Raw genomic sequence first — 23,946 nt, 5'->3', positions numbered from 1 at the left:
TTGTAACCCCTGCCGCCAGGGAAGTCCTCGGAAAGAGCCATTTAAACAGTTGGATCCTTATTACCTCCACTTTGGCAAACCTGTGTTTTCATTTTTAAAGCAGAATATGCTGTTGCCGCTTTTTTGTGATTTTATTTTCCTTTCCTTACAATTAAAATGCCAGGCTTTTAACTTTTTTTTGCCTTTTTGCTCACATGCTTATCCGCAGCTTGAAACTGGGTGATGTGACTGTACTTGATCTAATTACTTGGGGCTTTGAACTATTTACTATGTCCCCTCTGTAAAAATGTGAAAATTTTATTATTTATTATTGTGACTATGTCAGCCAGAAATATGGCTATTTGTGTGGAATGTTCTAGTGATAGCAGAACTAGGCATTGGTGCTCTTCGTACCATCCTTGTTAAAACTCAAGAACTAGAACTAATAAGAGAACTTCAGGCTGAAAATTTGTTTAGGTGCTAAAAATGAGAAATGAAGGCAGCGGAGAATCAGGCATGTAAGGATAAAACATGAATATTGGTCCCTTTAAACCCGGTGACAAGGGCTTCCCTGGTGGCGCAGTGGTTAAGAATCCACCTGCCAATGCAGGGGACACGGGTTCGAGCCCTGGTCCGGGGAGATCCCACATTACACTGCTGTGGAGCAGCTAAGCCCGTGCACCACAACTACTGAGCCTGCACTCTAGAGCCCACGAGCCACAACTACTGAAGCCCATGTGCCTAGAGCCCATGCTCCACAACAAGAGAAGCCACTGCAATGAGAAGCCTGTGCACCTCAACGAAGAGTAGCCCCCGCTCGCCGCAACTAGAGAAAGCCTGCATGCAGCAATGAAGACCCAATGCAGCCAAAATAAATAAATAAATTTATTAAAAAACAAACAAACAGAAAAAACCCCACAGTGACCCCTTGGCAATATAGCACATCAAGGAGTAAAGCTTTATGTGTCATCTGGCTAGTTAATCCCTTTAGGCATCACATTTTATTTAACTAGTTTTTATTCACAATACAGTTTTAGAAACGTTTGGGAAGATAATGTTAGATGTAATGGCTAAGAAAATGAGCTTTGGAATTGGTACTTAAAATAATATGTTTGAGTTCTGGTGTTGCTGTTTACTAGTTGTGGCTGGGAAGTGACTTATTCTGTCTAAATCATATTTGCCACATCTGTGAAAAAGAAGGCAAAGCCTGTATTTTCATGGTTGATGTGCGTATTAGAGTGCTTGGCAGAGTTCCTCACTTTGCTGCATTATATCATTCTAATGGGGTGATTGCAATACTGGTTTTTGGCATTCCAGTAGGCTGGCACAAAAATATCATTATTTTTGGTGTTGTAATCCCTGTATTTCAGTTCATCCATCAGCAGATTTAACCACCCTGCTTGAGTCTCCAACTCCTCTTTCCTTTCCCTTTCCTCCCTCTGACTTTCATCATCAAAGGCTTCCTGGCCTTTCTTTAACACTTATCATCTGCATCTCCCCTGTCCTTGTACCCCTTCTCTCCCTTCTGTCCCGCCACCCCCAAAAAGACAAAGCGGATTGTGGGTATGGCTGGAAGAGCTCTCTGCAGTTGATGGATAGCACCGCCAGCAAAAGGCGGAGGTATATGGCTGGTAGGAAGAAATAAAACATGCTGCAGAGGGGAGCAAGTACAGAAGTGCTGCCCTAAGCCTGTGGTCCCAAGAGGAAAGTACCGCAGTCCAGTGAACTTGAAGGACAGGCAGCGGCAAGAGTGGCCAGAAGGACTGGACACAGGATATCCCTAAAAGGCTGGGTTTTAAGTTTAAAAAAAAAAAAAAAGTCATGTGTCTTGAGATGAAAGTTTAAAGACTCAAAAATTCTATTTAAGGTCATTTGCTGAACCAGACTCCTCTATTGGCGAATTATACATTGCATTCGGATTTTGAACTGAAAAAGTTGTGTTCGTGTAGAAAGGATTTTTGTCTATACTTCTGTAATCCTCAGAAGCAGATAAATGGATGGTGGACCAAAAAGCAAGGCTTTTATTGTAAGAATAATTCTTACTCAAGTTGAAAGACTTTTTGAACAAGTAGAGTCTGAACATGATATTAGGGAATTTAACACAGGAAGCCAGACCAGAATCTCCATCTCTACTGACGAAACTGAAATAAAGATCAAATGGAAATGCTTTCTTGGAAATAATAGCTAGAGCTCTTTTTCAGTAAAAAAAGATTGATGTTTCTGCACAAACACACAAATAAGTTTTTAAAAGATCTTCCTGGAGTTATCAAATCAGAGATGGGTTTGTATGAACATAGAGTCTGAAGAAGGTGTTAGAAGTTAGTTTATAATGATCTCATCAGCATTCCCCCAACTCAGAAATGTACTTCTTCAGTAGCTGGGAAAAAAATCGCACAAAAATATAGCCAGGTGTTGAGGACGACACACACAAAAAAGTTTAAATGATCTTTAATTTTTTTTTTCATTTTTAAATCAATATTCTTCATTTTTATGTAGGATTTAGTTTCTTTTTAAAATAACACTATTATTTTATCTGCCAATTTATACTCAAATGATTGTGTTTAATATTTGTATTTTTATAAATTTACATTTTTCTGTTGTAACATTTCTAAATTTTTGTAGTTGAAATATATTAAATATTTGGTTTCCCTAATCTGTATTTTTATGAATTCTTTTTTTAAAATTAATTAATTTATTTATTTATTTTTGGCTGTGTTGGGTCTTCATTGCTGTGTGCAGGCTTTCTCTAGTTACGGCGAGCAGGGGCTACTCTTCATTGCTGTGTGCGGGCTTCTCATTGTGGTGGCTTCTCTTGTTGTGGAGCACGGGCTGTAGGCACACCGGCTCAGTAGTTGTGGCTCGTGGGCTCTAGAGCTCAGGCTCAGTAGTTGTGGCACGCGGGCTCAGTAATTGTGGCTCACGGGATTAGTTGCTCCGCGGCATGTGGGATCTTCCCAGACCAGGGCTCGAACCCCTGTCCCCTGCATTGGCAGGTGGATTCTTAACCACTGCGCCACCAGGGAAGCCCATGAATTCTTAAAGTATTATCGTTACTATACAAAGTACACACTTTCATTTTGCTCCAGTGTTCAATCACTGTTTGAGAGGATGTCTAAATAATATTTCAGATGCGACCTGAAGGATGAGAGGACTTAGTCAAATAAAGAGGAGTTGTGGGAAGAATGTTCTAGGTAGGGTGTCTCAGGTAAGAAGGGGCACAGTGAGTTGAGAAGTTAAGTATGATTGGTTCTCAGAGTTCAGAAGGATGATGGAAATGTCCAAGTTGAAACTGGAGTGATAGGCTGATGACAGGCTGTGAGAGCCTTTGGGAAGCCACGAGAAGTATCCAAGGACAGGTGGGAAACCAGAGGAGGGTTTTAAACTTAATAGTGATGGTCAAGTTTGCATCTTAGAAGCCATTCAGGAAAAGCCAATCAATCAGAAGACTCACAAACATCCAGGCAAATGATGATGAGGGTAAATCAGTGGCAGTGAGACGGAGGAAAAGGGGGTGGATTTGAGAACTATTTAGGAACTAGAATTCACGAGGCATGACATTGGGTCTGGCATGAGCAACTAGAGGAATGTGGTAGCAGTTGCTGAAATTGGGGTTGCAGGGAGAGCTGTATAGGTTTGTATGGAAGGTGATGGGTTCACTTTTCCTGATGCCATGGGACAAACAAACAGTGAGTTCCGTTAGGTAGATGTAAAGATCCAGGGCTCACAGACATCTAGAGCGGGCAGGTGGACTCTTGAGAGTCATCAGCATTGAGATGGCAGTGGAAGTTCTGAGAGTGGATGGAAGATTCCAGATGGGAAGAGGAAGGGAAACTGAGTAAGAAGAGCCAGAGTGGTGGAAGGAAAATCAGGAGAGGGTGGTGTCTGAGAAGCCAGGATGAGTGTTTCTAGAAAACAAATGAAATGGCCAACTGTGCCATTGGCGAGTTGTTGTGGCGAATTTGAGCAGGATGAGGGCCAAAAGTTTCCATTTGTTTTAACTTTAAGGCTAACATTGGTGACTGTGCAGTGGCGTCAGATGATAGGAATCCTAAAGTGAAGAATTAGGCATCTCTTTCAAGAAGTTTCCAGTGGAAGGAAAGAAAAAGGAGGTAACCTGAAGGTGGATAAGGAATTGAGGGTAAGTGTTATGGTTAAAGATGAAGGAAACTCGAGCCTGATTGAATGATGATGGGAATGAGCAGGCAGAGAGGGGAAGTTGAAGATACAGGGCGGGTGACCAGGCATCAGTGTCCCTGGGAAGGTGGAATGAGTGGAGACCAGAATCTCGGGGGAGATTGGCTTTTAGATTGTAAAGGAAAGGAAGCAAAAGTCTGGACCCAGGTAAGTGTGTGTGATGGTGGAAAGTGAGGACAGTTGCTTCTGAAATGGCTCTTTATCTTCTCTGTGATGTAGACAGCATTATCTGCTAAGATTGAGAGAAGGTAAATGGGGGGAGTTTGAGGGAGAACAGAGAATATTTGAGACCTCTTCTCTGGAGAAGGAGAGCAAGAGCAGACCAGGGACAGCTTGAGGATGGATTGAGGTTATTGGCACTAATTGAGAGCGACCCCCGTCTTGGTGAATTTCTCCAGCAGCAGAGAATAGCAGTCTCACCTGCCCTTCCTGAGGTTTGTGGTGGGGGGTGTTTGAGGAGTTTCTGGAGAGTCAGGTTTCAGTAGAGTCCATGAAGTGCAAGGAACAGGATATAATGAATGAGACGCTCATCTTGGACACATTCACTGGTGTTCTCTGCTGCCGGGTTAAAATATGCTCTGACGTTACTGAAGTTTGTTAAGCTCTTTGCTCCTTCAGTGAATGGCCCCAGACTGCTGTCTTGTTTCTCTTTCAGTTCTTGTCCGCGTTTTTATACTATTTCTGTCTCTTCCCTTTCTGTTTTCTTCCTTGTTGTCAGTTGTTCTGTCCCATTGCTGTCTGCATGAAAGTCTCTATCAGCCCTACACCCTGGACTTTGTCAACACCTGGAATTATCACACCTCTGAAATCAAGCTGTGGGCTTGAAGATCAGACAACCACACTTATTAAAATTATGTGCAAAGTAAGAGTAAATAACCTCTGAGTGTGATTCTCACGTGCTATGCTTTGAGGGCGTACATAAGTGTTTGTACATGAATTTTGTGATGTTTATTGGGTTGTTTCTCAGCTGTCCACATATGAGATGTTTGTTGCTTGTATTCCCATTGTGTTTCCCTTATTTTGAATTTCCATGGATTATGAGAATATTCTTAGAGAGCCCGTGATATTAATGAGTACATCTTTTATAATTGTTCTTTAGTACTTGCAAAGCATTTTCATACGTTATTACCTAAATTTTAAAATTACATGATTAGATATTTTATGCTGTTGTTTCTTATTATTCTCATGGATTTTCAAATACATGTTTTGTATGAGAATAACATGTATTTTCAAATATTGATGCATTTTGTATGAGAATAACCTACCATGTCACAACTCAGTCATTTAACCATGTCACATGTAAATGAAATAGGACAATGTAAAGTAAGTGTTTCGGAGGTTCGAAAAGTAAGTTATCTGTTCTGGCTTTTCATATATTTGTTTTATTCGCTTTCTCATCTGTAAACGTATCATGTCTGTATCAATGATTTTTTTTAAGAAGTAGATATTTAGGCGTAGAGTAAATATCACTTTTTACGTTTTCTGTAAATTAATTTAATTTTGATCGTGACCTTCCTTCTTGTCAGGAGGAAGGTAAAGTCAACACCAGTCATTTGGACACTTTCCCCCAAACCCCAAGGTTGTGCCAAGGTTTGGAGTCTGGAGCAATGCCAGACATTGAGGAGAGAGGCCCCTGAGTCGTCATTAGTCACACGGCCACACTGGTTGCCTAGGGGAGACCCGTTATCCCAGCCCTCACTTCCCTCCAGGTTCAGTGGCTCTGTGGAATGCCTTTTGTGCTTACTGTGTGGGAACCATTGGTGAGGCCCAGAGCCCTGGGTCTGAGCTTCTGCCTCCCAGGAGCACTTTGAAGCTCTTACCTCTGAGCTAAGACTCCATCTTACTTGGGCAACATGGGAGGAAAGCTGCCCAGTAACTCACAGACCCCTCTCCAGTCCAGGGAATCTTTTTTAACCTGCAGGAAATCCCTCCGTATGCAAACTCTGTTCTCAATAGGTTTGGGGGGAGTTTGTTGTTGTTGTTGTTGTTTATATGAAAGCTAAGAAGCCCTGACACAATATATCCTGTTTATAAGGAGAAAACACAAATTTCTTTTTAAAAAAATAGCAGAGCAGTAAGTTGCTGAGTAGTAAACACCTGAACAGGCCACCTCTGTTGTCTTACCTCCTCTGAGACTAAACCTGCATAGCTAAGTCTTTACTTTTATAACTCATTGAAGAATGCTGATTTTGTTAAATGCGTTTACATTTTATTGGTATAATTTCTGAGTGATCTACATAGCAGGCAGCATATAACATTTTTAAGCATTCTATAAATATTCTAATTTTGTTTTGTCTCATTGTACCTAAGAACACTGGAACTATTTTGGGGCAGATGAGAATCTTGGTCCGGTGGCTGTGAGCATTCGAAGGGAAAAACCTGAAGAAACGAAAGAAAATGGATCTCCATACAACTACCGAATAATTTTTAGAACTAGTGAGGTAAGTCGCACATGAGAAAGACTTGAGGCTTAATTTAATTGAGGAAAAAATAGAGTAGTAGCAGTAGCAAAGCAATTAAATTTAATAGCTCATGGTTACAAATGTCTTTAGAATAAACAAAGACCCCTTTCATTCATTCCGGTGGTGATAGGGCTGGACATAATGGTTAGATCTGGACCCTTTCTTCCCATCTAGCTCTGCATAGATGCAATAAATGAATGGGAGTTTTGATTCACAGAAAGATATGTCCATTAAGTGTGACCCAAGGAAATTGGAGTCCTCAGAATCCCAAACTGGATATTACATATCCTGCTTGGGCAGCCGGAAGGCATCGAGCCAGCTTGAGGAGGCAGAGAGGGTCAGCCAAGACTTAACTCACTTTTCCAAACTATTGCTTAGGACATTTCTTGACCCAAGAAAACTCTTTTCTTCTTGCATTTTCACTTTGCCATCTTGGACCTATTCTCGGAGGCCTAAAATGCGGGCTGTTTGAACCAGAGGCTGTCTAATTGTGGGTAAGACAGGTTCTTGGAGCTCTTTAGGGACCTAAGTACACATAATATGTGAGTTTTTATTTTAAAATGAAATTCAGGTCAAAAAAAGAAAAGGAAACATAAAATAGCCAACAAAGCATTTTAAAAAAAAAACTCGTGAAGTTTGGGACTATGAGGTTTTTTTCCTTTGTTTTCTTTCTAAACATATGTTTAGTTGTGCCAGCTATCAATTTATTGCCTCTTTGAACCAGATCACTTTAGGATTGTTGTTATGCATTAATGCCTAATGCTCCCTTGAGGTATCTAGAAAATAATGGTTTTGAAACTAGTTTAAATAGGGCATTTGGCTTCATTTCCCCCATTGAATACAAAGCAGGTTGCAGGGGTTGGCTTCACTTAGTAATTGTTCCTCAGCTTGAACTCTGGGGAAATTAAAAATAGGATTTTTAAAGGCACGGCTTTAATATCTAATGTGTTGTGTCGAGTGGCCCGAGAGAAACGAAGAACTCACATGCTGTAGGGTCCTTTTTCTCTGTGCCAAAGCCGATCGTTAAGCAGGGTCAGTACTTTTGTTGCACGTGAAAAGCACAGAGAACACACTGTGTTTTTCAAGTTGGGTGTCGGTAGTCGCTCCTCAGATGCCACCGGATTTCTGAGAGCCACACTTAGCTCCTCCCACCTGTTTTTGTCCTTCCTGTCCTTACCTTTCCCCCTCCCTAAGGCCACTCTGATTTAAGTCCTCATCATACTGTTCCTTTCCTATGTTTTTTTATCCATTTCAATTTCTCTTCTTGCCACTATCCTATCATTCTTCATGCCGGACGTTGAAGCTTTCTAAATCGGTACTTTCGTTCTCAGATCCTGTCTCTGGTGTCCACGATTGTCCCTTCCAGCTTGCCTTGCAAGCATACCACGGCTGGTCACCCCTTTCTCTCCAGGTCAACTCCTATCCTAGGTGAATGTGGTCCCTCTGCTTCTCCTTGCCTCAGCCTCAAGTGCTCGACCTGTACCTCCCTCCTGCAGTTACAATTAAACCACACCTAAGGATTCTCTAGTCCTGTAGTTCAGTCCTTTTCCTTTTCCGTCCAACCCATTTGACGGTCCATGGGGCCACTTCCTTACCCTTTGAGTGAAACATCCAAGTCAAATGTTGTTCATGGTTCAGAAACCCATTACCACCAGTTTTCATGTTCAAATTAATGTTTAACCAGTGACAACCCCGTTGTTACAATTGCTCAAGCCAGAGATCTTGAGGCCACTTTTGACTCCTCTCTTCTTCCTCCTGCTCCCCACATCGGGTGTGTCCACAAAACTGGTTGACTTTGTCTTCAATTGTCTTCAAAATGTATCCAGAATTCTACCGCTTCTCCAATCCCACTGCCTTTGCCTGGGCCAAGCCACTATCATCTTTCTCCAAGAACCATTCTTCCTGCTTGTGCCCTTAAGCCCTGCATCCTTTCAAGCCCAGCAGGAGTCCTTTAGAAATGTAATCCATGTCTTGTCATTCCTCAATTCAAAATCCTTTCATGGTTTCCCATCTTCCAGTTAAAAGTCATTCTCCTTGCTAGCCTAGGAGTCCAGACGCATCTGCTTCCGACCTTGACCTCATCTCCGAAAACTCCCCCTCACTTAGTCTTTTCCAGCCACACTGGCCTCCTTCCCTCTGGGCAATCTCAGGACACCTCTGTCTCAGGGCTCCGATAGTCCCTATTCCTCTGTCTTCAGTGTTCTCTCCAGGCATCCTCGTGGCCGCAGCTCTCTCTTTTCCTTCTGGCCTTATACTCTTAAGTTACAGGGGCCTTCCTTGGCCACTGGATCTAAAATTTCTACTCCCTCATATCTCATTTCATGTCCAATTCCAGGCTTTCTTTTTTACATGAACACTTAACCACTATCTTATGCAACGTACTTACTTACTTGGTTCTTTTCTTTTCTTTTCTTTTCTTTTTTTTTTTGCGGTACGCGGACCTCTCACCGTTGTGGCCTCTCCCGTTGCGGAGCACAGGCTCCAGACGCGCAGGCTCAGCGACCATGGCTCACGGGCCCAGCCGCTCCGCGGCATGTGGGATCTTCCCGGACCAGGGGCACGAACCCGCGTCCCCTACATTGGCAGGCAGACTCTCAACCACTGCGCCACCAGGGAAGCCCACTTGGTTCATTTTGTGACTCTCCCACTCAGATATAAGCTCAGGGAACATGAGGATTCTGAGTTATTCGTGACTACATTCCTAATGCCTAAAACAGCCCTACCCCTTCCTTCCTTCCTTCCTCTCTAATGTTTATTTAATGAATCACCACTAGCCTTTGTGTAAGTTTTTTCATTCCGATAGAAATAATCCTTAAGTGTGGTTTAATTGTAATATTGTTAACACAAATTCGTGTGTCCAACGCACAGTGAGGACAAACAAACTGAAACGTCAGAGTTTGGAGCAGAGAGAGGTTTACCTTAAGCGCATGCAAGGAGACAAAGCCTCGAGCTCCTTGAATGGTTTCGGCAAAGCATTTTTAAAGGCCAGGAGTGGGGGTGGGTCGCAGGGTAGGTGATCAGCTTGTGCACAATTCTCTGATTGGCTGATGGTGAGGCAGCAAGGTGGTGTCACAGGGGTTAACATTATGAGTCCTTAGGCTCCAGGAGGCCTGAGAAAAACTACTCAGGGTAGTCAAGTTGTTCTTCCATTTGGTGGGGGGTTGTCACATCTGCAAAACAACTTGGGAAATTTGCATCAAATCTAGGTGCTTCAGAGAGGAGCTAAAGCAGAGGATATGGGGGGAAGGCCTGTCCCGGGAAGGCTCCCATAGGGTCCTGCTCGGTTACAGTATCTTTATGAGAGTTTTCATAGAAATAAACTAATGAAAGTCCTTTGATAGAAATATCTCTAGATGTTGGTTCTGCTCCAGAGCTGCACATTGTAGGATGGGCAGTTCACTCTTGCCCATTGAAGGCAGTTCACTGAGTATATAATAAAGTAAGAGTTAATTCTTATGCCTTTGTAGGGGCTTCTCACGCTATTGATTTCTCCTGTTAATAAATCCATTGAGAAAAAAGAAAACAGTCACCACAGTGACACTGCTGTTGCTTCAGTAAATGGCATCAAGAGAACAGAAATACAAACAAATCTCTTTCAGTAGAAATAGGCTTTGCACAACAAAGAAACAAAAAAGGAATTTACATGTATTTGGAAGCATGACGTTTGTTTATGAACAAAATCTGTGGTGTGAGTGCTTTTAAGCATGGGTGCACAGGGATTTAGGAGGATTCTCTTCCTGTTTCTGGAAGTCATTAACAAAAATATCAGTAACACTAGTGATTCAGATATAAAAAGGAATCATTCCTTTTTGGTATTCTGCTTTGGCTTTCTTTTTTTTTTTTTGCGGTACGCGGGCCTCTCACTGTTGTGGCCTCTCCCGTTGCGGAGCACAGGCTCTGGACACACAGGCTCAGCGGCCATGGCTCACGGGCCCAGCCGCTCCGCGGCATGTGGGATCTTCCCGGACCGGGACACGAACCCGTGTCCCCTGCATCGGCAGGCGGACTCTCAACCACTGTGCCACCAGGGAGGCCCTGCTCTGGCTTTCTTGAGGTGGGTTGCTGTCTTCCTGTGGTGCAGGATTAGCAATGATTAGCATTCCTCGTCTGGGGTTCTCAGTTGGAAATACATCCAGCCTTTGCAGCCTCCTGTCGCCAGGAGCACGCGAGTTGCTCAGCCGTTTCCGTGATTTAAAAAACGAAACAAAAATTATTTCTGTCAAATTAGATATTAAGTCACAGGAAAAAGATATTTTTTACACAGCTGTCATTTGAAAGCAAACTATTTATAAATGAAAGAAAAGATACTAATCAAATGAACAGACTGCAGATACCCCAAGCACCTTTTTCTTGTCTTGAGAGTCAGAGGTTGGTAACCTTGGCTTTTCCTACCCCCATCTCTCTTCTCCATCAGTTGGCACAGTTATAGATTTTACTTCCCTGGTGATTCTTCCTTTGGTTTCCATTTTCCCTGCTAATCCTCTGTCACACCCTCTGCCTGTTACTTGAAGACTGTTTACAGCTTGTTTCTGTTTTCTCTACCTGTAGTTGCTTCCTCCGGCAGTTCATCTTATTTGCCACCTGAATTTTCTTACATCATCATCCCTATGCAAACAAGTTCTGATATGGCCGGTTGGAGCCAGATGAGGTGCACACCCGTCAGGGTACATTCGGGCCCGTCAGGGTACATTTGGCTCGGGCTCCGGCCTGCCTGTAGCTTCACCACTCACTGCCCCTTTGGGCTCGCTTAGATCCAGCTAAGCTACAGCAGTCGCTCTTTCCCACTCACACCCCGATCTTTCTCATCTCCACACCTTTGCTCTCTGACATTGTCTTTTTGTATAATTTTTCCTAGATTTCAAGGCCCCTTTTCAGTGCCACCCGTTTCCATGAGGGCCTTTCCTTATGCCCTGAGCCACGGTGATCCCTTTTCTGCCTTTGGACTCTTGTAGAACCTGACCTTGTTAAATTTTTCTTAGTAGATATGTCCTCCTGAATGGGTATTTCTTACCTCTCACCCTCTTGCATGCCACACCCAGCCCTCAACGTTTGCTCCTGTTGCAGTACAGTGCCTTGTAACCTACACACTTAACAGAAATTCGTTCGACTTAATGGGTTTTTTCTTTAGGTCACCGTACAGTGTTTAAATTATACTGACAACTTTGCCACGTGGAAATGTCTGAAAATTAAGACTAGTTTACTTCGACAGATCATCATTACTTAAGGAAAATTCTTTGCTCATGTTTTTATTTCATAATAATGGAAGGGATCTCAAGACATAAGCGTAAAGCAAAAGTCATTTTAAGTGCTGTTGATGGTGCCGCTCTACTACCTATAATCACTGTCCTGTTGTAGCAGCATTTGGGGATGGGAATAGGTTAAGCTAGTCAACAGTACGTTATGAAATTTAAAACTTCCTCTCCCCCCACCCTTACTTTTATAATTCAAAAAGGTGTAACATCTAAATTCTCAGCATTTAGTCTTCAGATATTCTCAGGGATAGCTCCTTCTTAATTTCCTGGTGAGTGTGTGAGTGGCATTGTATAGCTATGTGGAGACCTTGATCTTTCTGAGCTCTCTAGGGAAATATGCACTCTATTTGGTATTTAAGGAAATGTCCTCGCAAGGCTTGATGATGAGTTCCGTTGGACTTACCTGGGTCTTCTTGAAAGTGTTGGTCTCATTTTTCATATATAAAGTATCTCACATCACTTCCCTCATCCTTTCTCCCTCACTGGCTCAACCAATCAAATGTCATTTCCAGCTCCCTAAGGGGGACCTCAGACTGGGCTTTCAGTGCATTTTATATATTTGCTCATCTCACCGGAGCACATGTCTCTCTTTCAGCTCATGACACTGAGAGGGTCAGTGCTGGAGGATGCCATACCCTCAACGGCAAAGCACTCGACGGCCCGGGGCCTGCCCCTGAAGGAAGTGCTGGAGCACGTGATTCCCGAGCTCAACGTCCAGTGCCTGCGGTTGGCCTTCAACACCCCCAAAGTCACAGAGCAACTCATGAAACTGGACGAACAGGGGGTAAGTGGGGCTTCCAGGGGAGAACATTCTTGCTGCTCGGGTTTCCACTAGGCATCCAGAATACAGACCTGAATAGTTCTTTTTTTTTCTTTTGCGGTACGCGGGCCTCTCACTGCTGTGGCTTCTCCCGTTGCGGAGCACAGGCTCCGGACGCGCAGACTCAGCGGCCATGGCTCACGGGCCCAGCCGCTCCGTGGCATGTGAGATCTTCCCGGACTGGGGCACGAACCCGTGTCCCCTGCATCGGCAGGCGGACTCCCAACCACTGTGCCACCAGGGAAGCCCTGAATAATTCTTTTTTGATGGGGAAAACTGATACTATTTTTTGTGAAGGATCTTCTCTTTTCAATTATTCACTTTCTTTTTTCTTAACTCTGAACTCTGAACATTTCTCATGTGTTGAAATTCTCTTTGTCAGGACTGACTGATACAGTACTTAAACAATGTTCAACTCTTTTGGTAATCTTCCATAAATGCAATGAATTTTTCAAATACTCCAGGAATAAGTAGTAGCAATAACAATAATAACAGTAGCTAACACTAATGAACATATTCACCAGGCTCTGTTTTAAGTACCTTAATATGTTATCCCAGCTATTGTCCCAGCCCCAAGAGAATGATACCATTTTTATCCCCATTTTAGAGATGAGACAGAGAGAGGTTCAGTAGTAAGTCCAAGTTCACACAGTTAATAAGTTCAAAGCCTGTACTGGGAGCCACTACTCCACACCATTCTTAAAAGCTTTAATTTTTAGTCTATTAATACCACCAAAAATGTATTTTAGCTGAGGTGTTTAAATAAAAAATTCAAAATTTAAAAAATCTGGGTCCTAATTTGTAATAAAATGAAAGTGCTCAAGATTTTCTCTCTTCCATATTTCCTATACCTTAATGTGGAGCCATTGATCCAGATACAAATGAGTGATAGGATAATCCATATAGAGGAGGCGGAAGAGTAGAGAATGCAGAACTATAATCTGGAAAATCCACTAACCAGAGAGTGTATACACATTCTACTTGGAATCATTTGAGCATATGGGCTAGTTTTATTAGATGTTGTATCTATATACTCTTATTTTAATTCTTTCTTTGAATATTTTAGCCATATTGCGTCCTGGCAGTGAGTGGTAGTAGCTTTCCCATTGCACTTTTTAAAAATTCTTCCAAAAGTAAAATTGGTCCAGTTATTGAATTCCATTTTATAAACATATTTTGATGGTATTTTTTTAATTAGGAAAAATTTTTGAATTTTATTAAAATGAATGGTAGTTCAAAAAAATCAGTTTCAAGGAATATTCACTCTTTTAAATCAGCTGATAGGAATATATTATTAGGAACCAATATTTGGATGTAACTTTTCTAATCACTGCTCCTTTTGTCCATTCATCTCACTTATTGTAAAGCATAGCTAATGTCTATTTCATATGTATATTTCAAATAGGCTGTGAGTATCCATGTTTATAACATGTAAATTTGAGCACTTTGAATGCTTCAGAAGACTACTGATACATAAACTTAACTATTTTGTGTGCTGTTCTTCCAATAAATATTTTGAGCATTTATTCTAACAAAGGAAGAGTAGAAAAATAATGATTAGGTTCAACTTTACTGATTCAGTCTTTTCAGTTACTACACTTTTCAAGGAAAAGAACAACATTTAGACATTGATAATATAATCATATACTGCACATTCTAAATTCAACAGATTATTTTGTGTAAAGGAGGTATTTTCTTCCTTTTTCCCTTTGTTTTACTTATATTAAATTTAAAAATGGGTGCTCCAATTGTAGACATTGTATGGGCTCTCTGTCACATTTTGTGCCCTCTCTTAGTGTTTACAAAATGTTGGAGATGGGGCTGCTCTGTGATAAACACTATATGGTCCCATCCACACAGGAAAGAGCAGTATAATGAGGTTAACTTAAAGGTACATTTGTTTAATTCACAAAACTGCCCATTATTCTGAAATGATGGGTTTCTTATTCTTGGGGATATTAAACTATCCTTTCCTTCATAAATTATTGACGATAATATGTGTTAGTCATCTTCTTTAATCCCTTCCGGCAAAATTAAAATTTGGCAGTCTAGGTGAGTCTCCCCAGTTTTATTTTGGAAATTTTACTAAATTCTAGGCAGTAGAATCTAGACGTTTAAAACCTGCTATTCTGTATGAGCAGCTCTTTATCTGAACTAAGGGACACCACCACTTGGCCTCTCTTTCCGTTTATATATTCATAGCGTTTAAAGCCCAGAATTATACTGATAAAAAACAGAGGACACACGTACTTAGGTGTTTAGTCTGGGGAGTCATATTTTTGGTAGGAAATTTTATTAATGCCTTGAAATCCTTGTGAGAAACTAATTATTTCAGTGCCTTTACAAATACAGATTTTGAAAAAGAAATGCTTGTAAGTGCAGTACATTATGCATTTGAATCTTTGCAAAGCATTTTTAGTTTCCATCTGTGTCATCACTTTTTGAAATTTCATGCTTTGTACATCCTTATATTTAAAGAGATTGATAGTATGAATACCAAAAAACTGGACTCACTGAAAGGACCTTCTACATCTCCCTTTAAGTTTTATTTAAATAAAGAAAACACTATTTGCTTGCTATATTGTGGCATTTTGCCTTTCAGATCTTTGGTGCTTTTTTCTTTCTTTCTTTCTTTCTTTTTTTTTTTTTTCATCTTACCATTTAAAAATGAAATGAACAGAAGAGCAGATGTAAGTTATATCTATATACTATAAAAGATAGTATTTCACAAAAATATAAAAATTTGTTTTTCATTTGACTAGACTGATATTTATGTGGGAACTGAAGTAGGTATTTTAATTCCCAAAGTTTTAAGAAATGATTGTATGCTTTGTGGCTTACCCATGCTTTCACATTCACCTTCCTGATACCTTCCTGGGTTTTTCACTATTGATTGATGTCCATTTCCATTATCATCTAAAGGTCAATAAGAAGATGAAATAACCTGCCAATGATTTCACTTTGTCAAGAATTTAGAGCAGTTTGTGACCCAGCAAATTTAGATCAACTCTGGATTTAGTTTTTCCATCATGGTCCTACATCTTCACGTATTAGATAATTGAGAGCATCTCTTATGATGAAAACACATTAGATAAATATATATGTTTACTTATCACACTGTTCTAAGCTCTTTACCAACATCATCTGATTTAATCCTCACGGCACCCGTGGGCAGTAGGTTCCAGTTATTGGCCTGTTTTATGATTGAGAGGATCGAGGCTTTCAGAAGCAGTGCCACTTTCCCTTAGGAGTCCTGAACACTGGGTACGCGTTTGCACGATACTACCTTTTGTTTTTAAGATTTGCAAGTTTTCATCTCTTTTTGCACATCTCAAATTATTTTGGCCCTCTACACTACACTGTGAAATATCAGGAATTTCATTATCTATTCAGGCCAACTTTTAAATAATATGGCTAGTTCAGTTACTTTTAAATTTGCCATATTAATGCCGTTTTTCTTCATCAGTCATTAAAAAACACCTTTATCTCATCTACCCAGTGCAAGAGAAATGAAAGGTCATTATACCAGGCTCTGTTTCAAGGAGTTCACACGTGTAAAGCACTTACTGCGCATGAATAATGATAAAATAATAACTCATTAGTCCTTTATAGGTATCATTTCATCTTTATCAGCATCCTGTGAGAAAGCTGCTGTTATAGATAGTATAATATACTGTGCTTAACTTTCAGAAGTAAGCGTAACTTTTCAAATTCAATAAATGCTAATTGAGTAACCACTCTTTGCAGATTGTTAAATACTGTAGAAAATAAATAGGCTAGTAAGACACAGTCCTTACCTTTGAAGGAGACAAAGTCATAAATTACTGTAATGAAAGGTAGGGTTAATATAACGAGTATAATAAGAGAACTGCAAACAGACAAGCCAGTGGGGCCAAGTCATGATTGGTTAGATGGGTCAGGATGAAACGGATCAGGATGAAACAGACCTTTCATCAGACTAGAGAATAAGCCGTACGGTGGTCTAGACTCAGAACAATGAGAACAAAGCGCAGCAGGACAGAAGCACAGAATGTGGTTATGGGCCAGCAAGCAGTCCTGCTGAGCAGGAGTGTAAGGCAGTAATAAAAACAGATTACTAAGCCAGGAACTGAGCAGTGACTAAGCCAGGAACTGTGTGAAGCAATTTACATGAATTATTTTAATTAACCCTTAGAATCCTTTGATATAGGTGCTATTATTGTTCTTGCTTTGCCAACAGGAGCACCGAGGCACAAAGAGGCGGAAGGACCCCCCCAGGTCACAATTAGGATCTGGGGGAGGCAAGTCTTGCATCCAGGCATTCAGGCTCCAGAGTCCACTTTCTTACCCAATACACTGTACACCGCATCCTCCCCTCCCCTCCCCTTGAGTGGGAGAAGGAACTGGAAATATGGATCCAAGTTTTATTGCTACAGGCTACAGTGCCCAATATTAAGTATAACATGTAAAACCCAAATAGGATCAGAATAGAGCTTAAAAGTAAAGTGCAGTTGCCAGTTTGCAGAAGAGAAAATTGGAAGACCTGTTTTCATTAGGAAATGTCAAGGTTCCTGTACACAGTAGTGATTTTACCTAAATGAGTATCTCCACTGTTTTTCTAGATACTTATTAAAAATACAAAGAAATGAAAATATTTGTTGGATTCTCTATTTAAAATGTTGCCCTTCAAGTTATTGAAGTGAAAGGGGAAAAGTAATCATATCTAATTAGGTCTGTAATATGCATCTCAAGAATAGATGTAAGGAAAGAAGCAGTGTTTATTTGATAATGAATAGCACTGTTCCTTTGATTAAGGGCATGGGTGAAATTCTCTGCTGACTTAGCCTGTTCATTGCCCTGGTGCATTATTCTATTGAAGATAAATGAGTTTGACTAGCCACTTTCCTCTTTGATTCAGGCAGCTGGATTTAAAGAATGAACCATAGGGAAAACAATTTTTCCAAAACCTGTTTTCTATGAATGAAGCTTTGGCAGAACAATGACCATTTCTGAAATTTCAATCTTCTTCTAGATTATGGTATCAGCTAATGAATGTTGAAAGTTCAGATGGCCACCAGATGGGTTCCATATGTACATTATCAGGAAGACATATACACGACTGTCCTCAGGTCAGAGAAAGGAGACAGTGGCATTGGTTGCTTTGTCTCGTCTGTTCACAAGTAATGATTACACGGGCTCATCCATGCTCTTTTGCCTGGCTGAGGCTGGGGTGGGTGACTGGATGGGGTCCTTTCCAGTAGTAAGATTTATGATTAACATGACTGATAGCAGTAGCATTTGGAAGATGTTTGGCTGGGTAGGACTGCAGTTTGCAGTTGAAGGAGCTCAGCATGTCTAAGACTTGCAGTGCGGATTCTTTGGTTCACAATCCAAAAAGACAGAGGAACTGTTTGCAGATACTTCAGTCTTCTTGATTTTAAACTGTGAATTGTGCTTTAAATTCAGGACTTTAATTAGCTAATATCTTCAAATGATCCAAAAATCAAAGTATTTACATTGAGGGATCCCATTTCCACCCTGTTCCTGTCCCTCACCTCTCTTCTCCCCTATATTACCACTTTTATTAGTTTCTTACGTATTCCTATGTTTCTTTATACAGATATACCAGATATGCATATGTAGTCTTAGTTCCCTTTTTCTTATACAAAATATAGCATGCTGTAAACGTTTGCTTTTTCACTTAGTAATATATTTTGGAGACCTTTCTATGTCAGTACACAGAAAGTTTTCCCATTGTTTTTATGGCTGCATAATATTCTGTTTTGTTGCTGTACCATAGTTTACTTCATTAGTTCCTCTATTAATGGACGTTTAGATGGATAACAGTGTTCCTATTACAGACAATGCTGCAATGAAGAGCCTTTTCCTGTGTAATTGAAATTCATCTTAATGTCAAATCAATACAAGTACATAAATCATCATTTTAATACCCAATATGAAGCTTTCTATTTTTGGGAGAACTTTTGCACAGCATGTTATTAGATAAGATTATTGTGTGTGTGTGTATAGAATATTTCCTTTACATTATGCCAAAGATAAAAATAGATTAGAATCTGTCTGTGCACATGTATATAAATAATTTTGACAGCATCTCTGTCAGATTTTTTTAAAATGATCTTTCTACCCAGTATCCATATGTCTTTTTTTTTTTTTTTTTTTTTTTTTGTGGTACGTGGGCCTCTCACTGTTGTGGCCTCTCCCGTTGCGGCCTCTCCCGTTGCGGAGCACAGGCTCCAGACACTCACGCTCGGCGGCCATGGCTCACGGGCCCAGCCGCTCCGCGGCATATGGGATCTTCCCGCACCGGGGCACGAACCTGTGTCCCCTGCATCGGCAGGCGGACGCTCAACCACTGCGCCACCAGGGAAGACCCCATATGTCATTTTTTTTAAAGCAATTTAATTTTTGTTAGTAAATTTCAGTGAAGATAAATTTTCTACCTACCATTTTTTTGCCCCCAACACTGAATTTTTCCAGTCTCTTTGTCATTCTTCTTGGAGGACAATACAGTGGTAAATCTTTAGGAAGTAGTTAAGACAGTTGTCATGTTTATGAAGAACAAGCCAAAGTAAATGCTATCAATGTGAATCATGAGGATTTGAAAAAATGACCAAGGTCTTCATGTCCAGTAATGGCAGAGTAGCTTGTCTCAGACCAGCCCACCCACTGAGAATAACCAGAAACACTGGACAAAGTGTTTTTTAAAAATAAATTTGGACTTCTGCTTTTGGAAGTATGGGGTAGATGTAATTTTCCCCTATTCTTCCTGCTAAGTACAGCTAAAAACCTTGTACACTGTATATAAAGCAAACATGAATCTGAAAGGTGGAACGAAGGAAGCAGATTGGCTGGGGAACTTGGGATAAGGAACGACATAGTGGTCACTCACGATAAGAACGGAAATAGAGAGGAACTTCCTCAGCTTGATTAAAAACAGCTACAAAAACCCTACAGCTTACATCATAGTTGGTGAAAGACTTAATGGGAACAAGTCAAGGATGTACACAGTCTCTATTGCTATTCAACACAGTACTAGAAGTTCTAGTCAGTACAATAAGGCAAGAAAAGGAAATAAAAGTCAGGTGGATAAAGGAAAGGAAAATATAAAATTGTCCCTATGTCAAATGACATGATAGTCTATGTACAAAACCCCAAGGAATCTACAAAAACTTTCTAGAATTGCAAGGTGTGTCCAGCAAGGTTGTATGATTCAACATCAACTCACAAAAATCAGTTGGATCTGTTTTAATGAACATGTGGAAACTGAAAATAAAATACAATACCGTTTACAATCCTTCAATAAAAAATGAAATAGCTGGGTATATACCTAACAAAACATGTTTAGGACTTGTATGCTGAAAACTACAAAACACTGATGAAAGAACTCACAGAAGACTTAAATAAAATAAAGAAACATACCATGTACTTGGATTGAAAGACTCAACCTATTAATGATGTCAATTCTCCCCTAATTGATATCAGTTTAACACGATCGATATCAAAATTCCAGCAAGATTTTTGAAATTATAGACAAAATTATTCTGAAGTTTATATTGAAAGGCAAAGGAACTAGGATAGCCAAAACAATTTTGAAAAAGAATAAAGTGGGAGTAATCATTCTACGTGATTTCAAGACATTATATTATATTGGTATAACTACAGTAATCAAGACTGTGTCTTATTGGAAGGATAGATGCATGGATCAATGGAACAGAATAGAGAAACCAGAAATAGCTCCACACAAATATATCCAACTGATTTTTTTGACAAAGGTGGAGGAAGGATAGGCTTTTCAAACAAGGGCGCCAGAACAATTACATAGACAAAATAATGAACTTGACCGAAATCTCACACATTATACAGAAATTTATTCAAATGGATCATAGTTTGAAATGTAAAACTATAAAAATTTTTGACAAAAACGTAGGAGAAAATTGGGGGACCTGAAGATTGGTGAAGAGTTCTTAGATATAACACCAAAAATTATTTCTCTTCTAGAAAAGAAATAATTGAGAAACTTGGGTTCATCAAAATTAAATCATCCTGCAGCACTTTTTTCCTTGAACATTTGCTGATTTGTAAGAGGCTTGGGGCTTAAGTATAGCATAAAACTGCAGATAAGAAGTTAGGTGACAGTTCAGAGTTTTCATTAATTTCATGGGGGCTGCAAAAATAAAACATAGAGATCAAGGGTCACTGGAGAACTTGGGATTTGTTTTTAAAAAATCAAATTGAAATTCTAGAACTGAAAAAACAAAAACAAGTTAAAATCTCAGCAGATGGGTTAAAGCACTTTAGACACAGCAGAAAATTGATGAATTGAAGTTACCAGCAAATTTTTAACTGAAGAATGTATACAAGAAAACATGAGAAATACAGAAAAGTGCCTAAAAGACATGTGGGCCATAGTGAAATACATATATGTAATGGAATTCCCAGGAGGAGAAGCGAAATTAAAGCAATATTTGGGGACAGAATTGATGTCTGAAGAAATACCAGTAAAGAAGTTTCCAAAACTGATGAAACACACGAATTGAGACAGAATCAAGGAGCTCTGCCTACTGTAAGCAGGATAAATACAAAGAAAATCAGATGTAGGCCCATCATAGGAAAAAATGCTGAAATTAAAAGAAAAAATCTTAAAAATAGCCAGAGGAAAAAATACTTTCAAAGAGGAACAGTAAGACAGACAATTGGATTAAAATTAACCATTTCCTGAGCTATAAAGCATAATGAAAAGGTGGAAGCCACATTTCTAGAATGCTGAAAGGGAATAGCTCTCACTAGGAATTTTACCCAGCAAAAATATTCTTTTAAAATGTAGGCAAACCTATTTACAGTGGAAAAAAAAAAGAACAGTGATTATCTGAGGCTGTTAGTTGATGCAGGGATGGACAGCAAATGGGAACCAGGAAACTTGGCGTGATAGAAATGTTCTGTGTTTTGATTGGGTTGGAGGTTTATTAGAAATCATTAAACTGTGTATGCCTCAAATGGATGCAGTGTTTACTGTTCGGAAATTATATACCAGTAGTTGACTTTAAAATGGAGTCAGATTTCTGTTTCCAGCCAAGATTAAAAGAGAGGGACTAGTTTACTTTCCCATGTGAAACAACTTTTAAAAGCTAGGCAAAACAACAAAACATTGGTTTTTATGACGTTGGAAGTCAGGCAACAAAGGACAGTGGTCTCTGGGAAGTGGGAACCAAATGAACAGTAACATTGCACCAGATTTCTGCCTGAAGAGAGTTTCCAGGCTGCGGAGCTGGGAGGGGCACCCACTTGAAGCCCAGGGGTCTTCCTGAGTAGAGATTGAGATGTGAGTCCAGAGAGAGAAAAGATTTGCAGAGCTGGGTACTGGTAAGTGCATGTATTTGAGGAAACTCTTTGCGGCCAGGGTAAGAACCACTCTCAGATTGAAGGGGGCAAATCCTCAGACCTCTGGCTGGCTGAGAATCGTTCCTGCTCCCACCAGGCAATCTGGAAAACCTCATACACAGTTCACATAGCATTGGGTAAAGTCTCAAAATGACTTTGCCTCAGTAATGGGGCAAAATTAACCTCAAATTAAATGCTGCTCTATTAAGACCTGTCAGAGTTTGAAAGGAAGAACTGAAAGGATCAAACTATTTCCAGTTAACTGTGTCCCAGAACAAAGCTCAGGCATCTCTCAAGGGTTCATGACCCACATTTTGAGAACTGCTGGACAATGAAATACCTCATAGTGACTGTTTTAAATCTCTGGATTAAATCAGACAATTTAGAAGATTTTGTAAGAAGGGAAGAACTGGGTTGTTCTCATGGTCTGTGCTGCCCCCAGTGGCCTTCCTCTGGCTGTGACATCAGGAAAGAAGAGGTGCAAATACGGAACTTAAGAGGTCTCTGAGAACTTGGTTATTCAAACCTGTTTCTACTGTTAGACAGCTCTGACTTTATCATCCATCTTTCCAGGAACTCAGGGCTGCGTAAGTCAGATTTTGCAGTACCTGTTTCTTTGATTCTTTGTTCAAGTGCCTATTTTATGAGATGAAGAGCAATTTTTGTACTGTTGGTTCCCAGCTGTGGGAGCCCAACATCACTTTTGGTGGGTGTTGAAAGACACTTTCTTTATTGAGATTCAAGGCTTTTATCTCAAACAGAACCTTGGTCCTGTTGGATTGACCATCATCACTTTTTACAGTGCAAACATTTGTTGAGTGTCCAAACACTTCCATCAGTGCTCCATATGAACAATAGATATGCAAGGATGGGACTGTACAGCATGACTTCACAGTCATCCAAAAGCAAAATCCTAAACTGTGGATAAACCGAACCTGTTTCCAAGATGGCTTCTGGCGTCATCATAACTCTATTTTGAGCATTACAGGAAGGTATTACATATTCATATACATAAACCCATACAGATGTGTTTGTCTCAAAAAATATATAGTGTTTTATATAACCTCAGAGCAATTCAAAATCCCCAAACCGTATCTCTAGACTCCATTTCCATTTGCTCTTTCTCTTGAAATATCCCTTATTATTACTTACGTAACTCCTCCTTAACAACTTCTCATATTCTGGGCAGGGAACAAGGTTGCTAACTGAAGATTCTAGGAGCCTGAGTTCACAGAATACCCACCTACCTCGACTTTACTGCAGCAGAAACAAGGATACAGTCATAGTGTCACCTTCGAGGACAGAGCACTGACATTTGGCACTGTTTAGAGGAAATTTGACATTCCAACAAATTTCCTCATCCTCTTAAAGGAGCCTTCCTTTCACAACCAGCAAATACCAGTCTGTTCTCCTGTCTGCAGGTGGAGCTCACTAGAGTGTGAGAAACCCGTCAAAAGAAGGCAATACTCTGTCTCATTGTCCTTGCATTCTGCTTCCACAGTGGTTTGGGGGAAGTTCCGTTACTTATCTTCTCTCCGAACTCTTTTCTCATATATGTAAATGAATCCTCTTGAATATTGCCCAGTGAAATCTTAGACCTTTATCTAAGAAGTTTAAAAAGCCACCCACAAATCCAATATCACTGCGATGCTTTCCACTGAACAGGGTGACTTTTGTTTTGCATTGTTGCATGAGAAGGCTGATCTGGGAGGCACAGAGCCAAAGAGCAAATAACTCCCAGCTCCAGATTGCTCCTTTTCTTTGACAGTTCTCCCTGCAGGGGGAGAGTAAGAATCTGGCTTCATTAAGGACTTCTTTTGTAACAGACATAGAGCCTACCACTACTTTTTTATTTGTTGAG

At 40.3% G+C, this 23,946-nt stretch overlaps 1 protein-coding gene across 11 annotated transcripts in view; it reads left to right on the top strand.

Moving 5' to 3' along the window:
* Positions 1-23,946, top strand: part of SIPA1L1 (signal induced proliferation associated 1 like 1) — a 480,253-nt gene that overhangs the window by 350,535 nt on the left and 105,772 nt on the right. For all 11 annotated transcript variants that reach the window (XM_082647658.1, XM_082647659.1, XM_082647657.1 and 8 more), the window contains 2 exons: positions 6,484-6,614; positions 12,483-12,671. In XM_082647658.1, the coding sequence (XP_082503784.1) occupies positions 6,484-6,614; positions 12,483-12,671 (320 nt within the window). The remainder of the gene's footprint in view (positions 1-6,483; positions 6,615-12,482; positions 12,672-23,946) is intronic.

Source organism: Grampus griseus, assembly GCF_964374135.1.
Source record: "Grampus griseus genome assembly, chromosome: 2".
In the NCBI taxonomy this organism is placed as follows: domain Eukaryota; kingdom Metazoa; phylum Chordata; class Mammalia; order Artiodactyla; family Delphinidae; genus Grampus; species Grampus griseus.
The sequence above is the reverse complement of the archived record's forward strand: the minus strand, read 5'-3'. Positions and strand labels throughout refer to the sequence as shown.